The sequence below is a fragment of the Struthio camelus genome, chromosome 1 (genome assembly GCF_040807025.1).
Source record: "Struthio camelus isolate bStrCam1 chromosome 1, bStrCam1.hap1, whole genome shotgun sequence".
In the NCBI taxonomy this organism is placed as follows: Eukaryota; Metazoa; Chordata; class Aves; order Struthioniformes; family Struthionidae; genus Struthio; species Struthio camelus.
Window position 1 is genome coordinate 79,689,066 of NC_090942.1, and position 11,530 is coordinate 79,700,595.

Below are 11,530 nucleotides of genomic sequence, written 5' to 3' on the forward strand. Positions count from 1 at the left end.
ATAATCATTTGGTTACATATTTCAAACAGACTTCAGGGAGCCATGGCATATCCACAAAGTAGATGGATTTGGTAATGTAACTGTAGTGATATTAGTCTAAATCTGGAGTTGCAGCGGTGGCATCAAGTTTGTCGCATTAATTCTGTAAAATCTTTCTGAAACTTTTTTTTTTCCCTCAGCCTATTTTAAGCCGGTGATTTGTAGTTCTGTAATTTGAGCTTATATGTAATAAACCATTTGTAATAGCAACACACATCAAGAGTATTCTCAGATGAACGATTCAGTACAACAGGTGTGATTCAGCTCTCCCAGTGGTTTGCCATCCATGTAGCTGCCCTTTTCACACCAGCGTAACCAGAAGTTGAAGGATTATGTTTTACAAGGTGTAAGCCAAGAAATACAATTCAGAAGGCAATTGTGACTGCTGATTTAAGGCTGCCCAAATTTAGAGCTTTGAAGCAGATCATAATCAGATCCCTCCATGATGTGGTTTGGTTGCAGGATTCAGATATTCAGTCCCAAAATTTCCCTCCTCATGAGGTTTCAAAAGTGTTTTTAAACAGAAGAAGATACACAAGGAGACAGAACAAAGCCACCTATCACTTATATGTGTGGAAAAAAAATCCTCTTTGCACCATAGCACTGCTGAGAGCTAGACTGGTGTGCAATATTGAGTGGAAATGAAGGCTCCAACACCCTTCCCCACCTGGGAGCTGATAAAGATTGGGGGTTGGCGCCACCTGAGCAGGAGGGAAGATAAGCATATAGGGAGGTGCTGAGGGAACAGGTAGCTCCTAACCACAGGGAGCTTATGGAAAGGTGCAGGTGTGCTTGACTTCAGGGTGGGAGTGCACGTGGGAGTTTTTTAGCTGGAGCTGCCTCCCACTGCTGTTTTTTCTTTTTTCTCTGGGGTAGGCTTTGGTAGGGCTCAAGCATGAGAGGCAATTGGGTTGTATTAGCCTTTTGCTCTCTGGGGCAGCTGTGTGCAGGTAAGTGGTATCTCTCTGTGATTGTTTTTGCCTTCTTTTTTCTTGCTCTTCTCTTTGTACTTCTCTTCCTGTTTCTTCTATGGGTCTTTGTTTCTTCTTGGGTGTCAGCTCTGTTCTAGGACCTGTGCTGAGAGGGGTATTTAGGACTGCAAACAGGTACTGTTTTCTTCTTGGAAGCTTGTTGAAGTGCCTCTGCTGCATCTAGGTCAGGAAGGAGGAGGGAGAGCTCTGTTTCTTTTTCTTTTAGTTGTTAGTTAAACTTTCCCAGGAGAGTGCAGATAGGGTGAGGGGGTGGAGAAATGTCTGATACTAAACCCTATTTCAGTACCACTTTCTCCCTCCAGTGTCTCTCCTAGACAGTTTTCCTTTCTGTAAGGCTCTGCTAGATCTGTTATGCCTGCTCTGTGTGTCTTAAAAACCTTATTAAGACTCCTTGTAGCTAAAGGATTTGAAAAATAATTGCACTGCTTGGGGTGCTGTTGTTGAGGGGTTGGGGGTGGTGCTATATATGGGACTCTAATGACAGAGGTTCAAGTCTCTCATTTAACAAGACTTTGCCTTTGTTCATCTGAGGTGATGTGACTAATGTGCTTCTTACCTTCCTGAGGAGCAGCCATGTCTCTTACTTCCCTTCCTCCCTAAATCTGTTTTGTGTTACAACAACCCCACCAACTCTCAGACTTTCACAGGACAGATGGACTGCTTTCCAGTCAGATGTATTTCATATCTCCTTCCTATGCTTTAATGTTGTTCACTAGCAATGCCTACCCTCCCTTTTGAGTCAGAGCTTGCAGAAGGAGTGGAAAAAGACTTTCATGCACTTTTTTGATAACTTTCTTTTCTAGATCAGAGCCTGAAACCTCAGATTGCAGTCCCTCAGCTTGCTACAAACAATCCCACCCTTACTACAGTTGCTCTAGAGAAACCTTTCTGTATGTTTGATAGCTCACTAAGCCCAAATAAATCTTATGCTGTCTACTTGTATGCAATGATGGAATCAGGTAAGTATGCAGTGTTACTTTCTCTTTGGAGCATAACTACGTTATGTGGCCTCTAACGTAATTCTTCAAAATCTGATGGGACTGTGTCTGAATTGGGGAAGAGGAGAAAATGTGTGGCTGAAAACTGCATGCAAGCTGAGCCTCTGGTCACAACTTTCTCTAAAGTTTTATTCTAAGATAACCATAGTATTTCAGTGGGGCTGAATAACAAGAATGAGCATGAGCGGTGCATTAGCTGACTCCTCGTACAGCAACACTCTCAGCTATAAACAGCCTAGCAAAAACTTGCTAATAAAACCAAGCGTTCCACAGTCTGACACTTTATCTTTGAACATGAATGCCTTGCATAAAAATCTGAATACCCCTAAGTAAATCTGGTAAGAGAAGCTGGGTAACTACTGCTATCTGCTTCGTAGTTAGGTGTGCAAACTTCAAGGGTAGCCAACGCTTGCAGGGACAGAACTCTTTGTGGACAAAGAGAAGTCATGCTAGACTTGTGGTCAAAGATGCCTGGCCTGTGGATTCTTTCATAAAATGAATTTCATAACTGCTTGGCAGTGGCAAAGAGCTGCCTTCTCTGTTTCCCGCTGTTCTGGCAGACTGTTTTGAATGCCAGCTAGAGCTACTCCTTAACCCAACAGATATAAATGACATAACTTCTTCCCTGAAGGTGATATGCAGCCTCCTTTTCTGAGAGGCATAGAGAAGAGAACTCATGGCAAGAGGAGGAGGGAGAACTGGCCAACAACAAGTTAACAGCACAGAAAGTTTCTGAAACTTACACTGCTGGGTTGTTGCCCTTTTGGAAAAGGTGGCAGGAAAATGCTTCTTGATTGTAATGGTAGAAACCATAACCAGATATGCTGTCAGATACAGCTAACATACAATCATGAACGTACTGCCTTCTGAGATGCTTCCCACAAGTGAAATATGCACCTTTGTATGTCTGAAACAGGCTATGGCAAGTGCATTACAACTACGTAAAAGGCTACACTGATCTGATATATAATTATAACTGCAAATATGCAACTTTGTTATTCACTGTTCTGTGTTAGAAACTACATCAACCACCTCATTTTCTGTGACAAAAGCTTCCTGCGTTGATGGATGAATCCCTTCTAAAGGGGTTGTATGTGGAGAAATCTATGCTGCTACTTTTAAAACAAGCAGATGCAAACTTGTTTCTTGGCAAATTGGGAGGAATTTTGTTTGGATTTGTCTCTGGTCTGGAAAGCAGCATATTGGCTCACCCTTGGATGTCTTTTGGAGCAGGGACAGGATAAACTTAAGATAACTTAATTTTCTTAACACATTGTGTTCAGTTCTGCTGGAAGGAAAATGTCTCAGCATGCTATCAAGCTCAGGGTCTCACAAAAGTCTGAAAGAGTAATACAGCTTTTAAGTCTATTCTTGTTAGTGCCTGTGTCAGACATGAGTCTTGCTTACTCACCACAGCCAGGCTAACTCTCCTGTAGCTGGAGTTCCTGAAGTGGAGACTGGGTGGGGAAACAGACTTAGGTAAGAAGGAGTATAATTGGGGGTATCAGGTCTATGATTAGAATAGGTCTTAGCTATTATTCACTTTCTTATTATTGGCTCCTTTTGAATGGAAGGGCTTAACCGACTTGAGTGCTGATTCTGAAGGTTTCTAACCTGTGCAAGAAACCTTTCTCTTGCAAAACAGTTTTAGTTTGCATTGGATCATAACTAAAAGCCTCTCATGACCAAGCAATTGCAAGAACTCTGCTCCAAGAGTGCAACAAAATGCTTCCAAACTGAAGTAGTTGCCTACATACCGCAACTTTGGAACAACTGGTGTTCCTCCACTGTTAACAGCACTGAACAGCTTGGGGGAGGGGGGGCGGCTCTCAAAATAAATTAAACTACAGCCGCAGAACTTGGGAGCATCTCCTGGGACTTGTGCCTTGGCTTTGCAGCAGGAAAGCTTTGAGAGTTGGAACTGAGCTTCCACACCCTCTGCTGTAGGGCTGGGCACAGATCCACTGTTTGCCTGAGGTTGTGAAGACTTTCAGACTTTGTTTTGTGGCATGCTGTTTAGAAGCACTGGCATGGCCACTTTTCTGATCTTCGTTCAGAAAGGTAGGTATTGCATCTATCCATGAAGCCTCTGCTTACCTCGCTATTCCGGGAGGTATGGCTGTTGCACAGGCAGAGATCACAGGGTTTCTGCTCCAGGAGACAGGATTGTTATGGTCAATTCTTCTGACATGAGATTAATATCTCCCTCTGAGCCAACTGCTCTCTGGGCAGCAGACCCCTCAACCCTATTCCAAAAGCACAGAAGTGCTGCTGTTTCCTTAGGAAGGTATTCAGAATTTGAAGAAAGGAGATGGCTTCTTCATCAAACTCTCTATTTTTTACTCACCCTATGTAGAAAGGTAAAAGTGTGTTAATTTCTTTCTGGCTTGTGACTTTATGACTCATCTACCCTTTGCCACTCCCTTCCCCACACCATTAGATTCTCCTTGGAAAAGAGGAATTTTGGGAGGGTGGCTATCAAAAAGTACTGCTTTGAGGTATGCTGTGGAGCCTTCACAGTTTAAAGGATAAATGTCAGAAGGGCTTTATCAGCAAATGGGGAGGGACGGTAGGACCTCTACGCAGCCAAACTGGTAGCAGACTTTTGTTTTTTGGGTAGAAGAAAGTCACTGAGTAAACACTGGGTGAATGGGAAGGGACGACCTAGTTCTAACAGCCTTGTTAAAAAGTCTCTCTCCTGCAGCAAGTACAATAAGCTCACTGGTGACTGACAACAGCAACAAACCACTTGACAGCACGTTTCAGCAAACAAGTGGGGGACGGCTTGGACCTTACAAGGCTGCCTTGTTCAATGTACCCAACTGCGCATCACCCCCAGACCTTGCTGATGCAGGAGACATCAAAAAAGTTTCTGATGTCCTCAAACAATACCTCTTCAGAGTTGGGGGTGATGGGACTTGTTTGTATGACCCAAACTTCCTAGATGTCTGTAACCCACCTCTCACTCCAGATACAACATACAGGTACAATTCTTATTTCTCTCAAGGTGATTACTCCTCTAAAAATGCAGTAGGAAGCAAAATTTAGTCTGCCATATTCCCCTGCAATAGCATCATTCAAATTAGTCCAGAACCAAAGTGTTCCATTGCAAAGGTAATAACAAAGGTGGCTTAGCTTTGGCCTAACTCTCTGTAGGGCTTATCTTGCTCTATCAGGTTGAATTCACAGATCACTAGGAAAGTTCATGCATGAACTGCTGAATCTATATTGCTGTTGCAGTAAGTGATCCAGTGATAGCATCTGATCAGAAACTGCTGAAGGAAAAGGATTTTGCTTAGGAAATGACACTGAGATTATTCATCATGTATTTTAGCTTAAGTGATTCTGACAAAGTGCAGACACAGCTCTGGTTCGGCTTGCTTTATTTTGGTGGGATTCTGGGGGACCAAGGTTCTCTGGTCCCCAGCTCCAGGAAGCCCCTAATGTGCCTGGAGGCTTCACAGTGAGGGTTAGGTGGCTTGCTAACTTATCAGAGTCCTGTTTTTTGGGGAAGTTAACTGTCCAGGAAAGCTGGGGACCCTGCCCGCTGTTACCTGAAATGCTTGTTAATGCTGGTATCCCCTGTTTAAAAGCCATAGTAAAAATAGCAATCACATAGAGCAATGTCTGCTGGGGAGACCTAATACGCTTTTGAAACAGAATACTATTGGCTTAATTTTGCAGAAACTGTCTTGGCTTCTCTGGACACTTCTGAAAAGTCAGACTACTACGGAATGGAAACTTAATTTCTTAGCCAAATCTGATGTTGGTCTCTCTCTTCAATGCTTTCCTCTAGCAGGGAAAGTGCCAAAGTTCTCTATTGTTGGATAAAATATTTGACTTCCATATGGAAATCAAAACCACTTGCTTTCCTAAATAATGAAGCTCTTCACAACAGGGAATAGCAAGCTGGGAAAAAAATATTGTTGGAAAGCTATCATCTGCCCAGGCTCAAGAATGAAGTGCAAACTGTACATGACATAGTACAGAATGCTTTTTCTATGATTAATTCTATTCTGTTTCTTATAAGATCTTTGCAAATAGCCAGTTACCTTTGACTATCTCTATTTAATGCTTCAACAAAAGCTGAAGACCAACTAGCTAATTCAGTAGATTACAAAATCCTAGTAAGGAAGCTCAAGTTTGAAATAACTAATTTAATTTTCCCCCCACAGATTTAAATACATATTGGTAGATAACACTGACGGTATCATGAAAGACCAGACTCTGTGGTCTGATCCAATCAAAACCAGACGAGGTAAGTCTGTGGCTTTGTTCAGGTCTTCTAAGAAGCTGCACTTGCTTTAGGATACCTATTACTCATACTGAGCAACATCGAGTCCTTTCTTACAGTTTAAACAATTCTGTCAGCCTTTCACTATGGGAATAGCAGACTTAAATAGGCAATAATGTTCTGCTTTTTTTGTGACCTTCAAAACAAAAGAATTATTTTAGTAAAGATGAGGTTTGTACATTTTACTTGACAGTTGAGGCAATGCTGAAATTTCTGTGTAATGCAGGTACTAATCATACAGGCTAGCCTGCTGAGACAGTCTTATTCCCTCTAAAGGCTGGCACTGAGCATTAAACCTGTTTTCTGTAGCTCAGCTAAGACTTCAGGTAGAATCATTTTGCCTCTCCTAAATCACTAGCCTTTCCCCTTTTGGTGAGGGTGTACTAGTCAAAAATAGATGACAGGAACATTCTTTTCATGCTTTTCTAGTTAAACTTCCCCTGAAAATTGATACCTGGCCTGGTCGAAGGAGTGGAGGCATGATTGTCGTTACGTCGATCCTAAGTGTTTTTATGTTCCTTCTGCTTGCTGGCTTTCTTGCTTCTGTGTCCTCTGCTGTCAAGTAAGTACTGCTATACCTTTCAACTCCTAGTAACAGAGGCTCCCCTGACCCCTTTGTCACCAGCCACCTCCCCAACTGTTCCAAGCTGATGTTGCTAGTGTTGTTTGAGATGACAGACCAGATGGTGTCCTCCTAATTGTGAACTTGGTAACAGAGGGAAAGACTACTTTTTGTCATGATCTTCCCTACCAAGGCCAAGATCAACACCTCTTGTAATTATTGCACAATCTTAAACCTACTAGCTGTCAGATTTCAGTAAGTACTACTGGAAAAAACAAGTTGTACATACTTAATGTCTATATAATCTTCTGTATATATTGCAGCTATCCATCTAGTTCAAGAGATTTGAAACTATCTTAAGTAGTGCAGATATTCACAGAGATCACATTCTATACTAATTAATGACTGCTTGAGTACAACAGATTTGCTTCCTACCCTGTAGAAATAAGTTACTTTTCAAATAAGTGAGTGAGATATTGCTGGTGCTGTGTAATTGAACTAGTCTATGCATGGCCTCTAGTCTTCTCTACCTGCTGCCCTGATTTCTAAGCTGAACTTCTTGTGAGAATAAACTAAATTTCAGAAACAGTGAGTAGCAGGGCTGCAGAAAGCTAATTTTTTCACTTGACAATGATGCAAGTGCTCTGTGTTCAGTCAGCTCTGCCAGGGTCCTGGATTAAAGGTGTGGAAAGCAAAAACTGCACAGCAAATGACTATTTAAAAATCTATGGTATTCTCTGATGCTAAATGATTCAAGTAGCACTCAGTCTTTGCAGGGTGTTGTGAAAGTAGGCTCCACGCAGCCTCTACTGTAACTAAATACAGCCTTTCACGTCTCAACTAGGGGATTAGAAGATTCTTCTGCAGAGACAAGGCACATGTCTCAGACTACTCTGCCAAGTGAACCCAGGCCACAGGTGAGCTCTGAGTGAACAAACAGCCTGCTGCAAGTCAAGGTTGGAAACACAACTCAATCGCTACATGTGCTAGACCTAAAGGATCGTCTTTTTTACTCCACGTTGGCTCAAAGCAAGCTACAGTATGCCACCAGGCAACTGGAGCCGAAAGGCGCACATGACATACGGAAAATCTTTTTCTGAAATCTTGCAGTACATGATATCCTATCTTAACCTAATGAAACTTCATTTTGTTAATTGCCTTGTATGGCACATATGAAATGCCTGGACTAAAGAAAGAAGCTTCATGAGACCTTTAAATTTCACTCGTGTAATTGGAGGTTGTCTAATACACACTGTCATCTGGATTAGGCTTTGGTGCACACCTCTGATCTGTTTCTCATGATTAGATGACCCTGATGCAGTCATCTGTGCCACAACCTTTCTCTGTAGTAACTGACGAGGAATTAAAGAAAAACAGGCTGCTTTAGAAAAAGACGTTCTTGAAGAAAGCTAGGGACTAAAAGGTGGGCAACAGGGAGCTGCAGTTGCATCAGTATTTTATTGACTATTTACATCATAAAACTTTTTTCTCCCCTCCCCTAAAAGAAACAAAACAAGTTCCAATTATTTTGTAGCACAGCAATTCTGATCTCAAATGCTTAAATACCCTCAAATAGCCTTGTGGGGATACTAACCCTGTATAGTAAGGGGGAGATAGTAGTTCAGTGGGAAAAACATGAGTATATTCACTGCTGTCAGGCTTGGCCACATTCCTGATCATTGTTCCGAGTGGCTGCAAGCCAGCACTCTTCATGTCTTAGTATCTGGGCTGTGGGATCTTTTTAAGCTAATTTTCTTCCTTCATTTCAGGATTTCAGTTGATGGTTAGAAATAAATCTTTGCCCTACTTTCGAGTTATGTACTGCATTTTTCCATCAATGTAGACTTTCACCTACACTGATTTGTCTCCACAAAAAGCTTATGAGGAAGATTGAACTTCAAAGCCCTACCTCTTCAGTGTGTAAGAGCAACTATCCTATTGTAACAAGTATTTACTTGTAATAAGCACAAGCTGTCACTGGTTACTATTGTTCTCCTAGACTATAATTAAATTAGTCAAACTGTATCAGATTAAGAATAAGTAAGGACTCTGTTTTGGTACAGGTGGCTTACTGTCACTGGCAGGCATGGATGATCTTGCACTGATACTTATTTTAGGGAGAGGCACTTATTCTCTTCCGGATTACCAAAACTAAAAAAATTTGTTAAGTCAGACATTGGCAGGATGGGAGTACCTGTACCTGAGACTATAGCTTGGTGACTGCAAAACTTGTGAGTTTTAAACTTCAGGGTTTAGGCCCAAAGGATTTGCACAGGAGGTACCCATCTGCCATGGGTAATCTAAACTGCAGCATGTTAAAGCTTGCCTGCTTGCTGCCTTGGTGTCTGCTCCCTCCCATCACATCCTCATAGGGAAGCCCAGGAAGTGTGGGCTAGATGAGTGGACGGTGAGGTGGATTGAGAAGTGGCTGGATGGCAGAGCTCAGAGGGTTGTGGTCAGTGGCACCAAGTCTAACTGGAGGCCTGTAGCTAGCAGTGTCCCCCAGGGGTCAGTACTGGGTGCAGTCTTGTTCAATGTAGTCATCGATGACCTGGATGAAAGGACAGAGTGCACCCTCAGCAAGTTTGCTGATGATACTAAACTGGGGGGAGTGGCTGACACACCAGAAGACTGCTGCCATTCAGAGGGACCTGGACAGGCTGGAGAGCTGGGCAGAGAGGAACCTCCTGAAGTTCAGCAAAGGCAAGTGCAAGGTCCTGCACCTGGGGAGGAAGAACCCCAAGCTGACCCCATAACAGGCTGGGGGTTGACCTGCTGGAAAGCAGCGCTGCAGAGAAGGACCTGGGGGTCCTGGTGGACAACAAGTTAAGCATGAGCCAGCAATGAGCCCTTGTGGCCCAGAAGGCCAATGGTATCCCGGGGTGCATTAGGCAGAGTGTTGCCAGCAGGTGGAGGGAGGTGATCCTGCCCCTCTGCTCAGCCCTGGGGAGGCCTCACCTGGAGCACTGTGTCCAGTTCTGGGCTCCTCAGTACAAGAGAGACGTGGCCCTACTGGAGAGAGTCCAGCGGAGGGCTACAAAGATGATGAGGGGACTGGAGCATCTCTCCTATGTGGAAAGGCTGAGGGAGCTGGGCCTGTTGAGCCTGGACAAGAGAAGACTGAGAGGAGATCTGATCAATGTGTTCAAGTATCTGAAGGGGGAGTGTCAAGAGGATGAGGCCAGCCTCTTCTCCGTGGTGCCCAGCGACAAGACAAGAGGCAATGGGCAGAAACTGAACCACAGGAAGTTCCATCTGAACATGAGGAAAAACTCCTTTCCTGTGAGGGTGACAGAGCACTGGAACAGGTTGTCCAGAGAGGTTGTGGAGTCTCCTTCGCTGGAGATATTCAAAACCTGCCTGGACGCGATCCTGGGAAATATGCTCTAGAGGACCCTGCTGGAGGAGGGGGGTTGGACTAGATGATCTCCAGAGGTCCCTTCCAACCTCAACCATTCTGTGATTCTGTCACAAAACAAAAGGATAGTTTTTGACCCTTACATGTTTGCATTAAAAACATCAACAGAAACAAGACAAAACTGAACAGTAATATACACTAGCTGTTTCTGGGTGTTGTACCTCAACTCCTAGCCGTTGTTTTGGGCACTGAATGATGGTTTTCATCTCCTCAGCGACCCTGCAAAATGGATTGAAAATGTTGATTGCAAGTGTTACTATGTGGTGGAAAAAAATAAAGATAGAGAGTCCAGAAAGCACCACTGAAGTTCTGCTTACATGAACACTTCTGGATTGTGCTCAGATTTTATCTATATATTACACAGTGGTCCTATACAAGTTGAACTTGAGATCGTGTTTCATGAGAAGCTCTAGGAAAACTTTGCCTGCTAGTCTGCACACAGGTGAATACAACCCTTATGGAATTAATTTTCCCAGAGCATAATTATGTACTCCTTTTCTGATCTTCATGTCTCTGTTTTTTGGGTCCTGGCATTTTTCGATAGAGAAATACAGACAGGCTGAAGTACTGAATGCTACAAACTGTGCTTGGGAAAAATTAGTGCTAGGATGAGGTTATTGTTGAGATTTAAATGCCAGTCTCCAGAGCTGAAAGGTAAGTGCACTAAACTCCCTTTGCATCACTTGCTCCAGCATGCTGTCAGTTCAGGTGCCAGCTGGAATGCTGCCTTAGCAGTTCAGCCCATGGACTGACTGCACTGAAAAAAAGAAGAAAAGAGAGAAGCTGAAGTTAGCCACTAGCAGCTATGTAACCCAACTCGTCTGTGGAACTGGCTGAATTTGGATGTGGAAGGAAAGTGGCAAAGGGTAAGAGCTAGACAAGATTTATGTGGTTTCAAGCACTCCCTGTGATTAGGCAATGACTGTGTGGTTTGGTTTGTCCTGGGGCCATCAGCTATTCGAATGTTTCTGTAACAACATTGAATCACGTGAGTCTTGTGTTGATTAAGTCTCCTGTGCCAACTGTAATGATCATTATGATGCATTTATAAGCCTGTTAAACTATAGCACAGGTAATTCTGGAAGGATACCAAATGAAAACACTTTTTAATGGGAGATAAATGAAGCAAAGGTGGCTAAAGACATGAATAAGCAGAGAGATGGTATGTTGCATTCCTTGAACTTGATGTGCCCATGAAGGCAATGTCCTCTACATCTTCAAACAAGA

At 43.1% G+C, this 11,530-nt stretch overlaps 1 protein-coding gene across 1 annotated transcript; it reads left to right on the forward strand.

Moving 5' to 3' along the window:
- The first annotated feature begins 746 nt into the window (after window positions 1-746).
- On the forward strand, window positions 747-8,917 carry UPK3A (uroplakin 3A). The gene is made up of 6 exons (XM_009678805.2): window positions 747-989; window positions 1,835-1,990; window positions 4,734-5,013; window positions 6,205-6,287; window positions 6,753-6,885; window positions 7,730-8,917. Exons 1-6 carry the CDS (start codon window positions 935-937, stop codon window positions 7,815-7,817), a joined length of 795 nt encoding a protein of 264 aa, XP_009677100.1. The 5' UTR covers window positions 747-934; the 3' UTR covers window positions 7,818-8,917.
- Window positions 8,918-11,530: the final 2,613 nt, after the last annotated feature.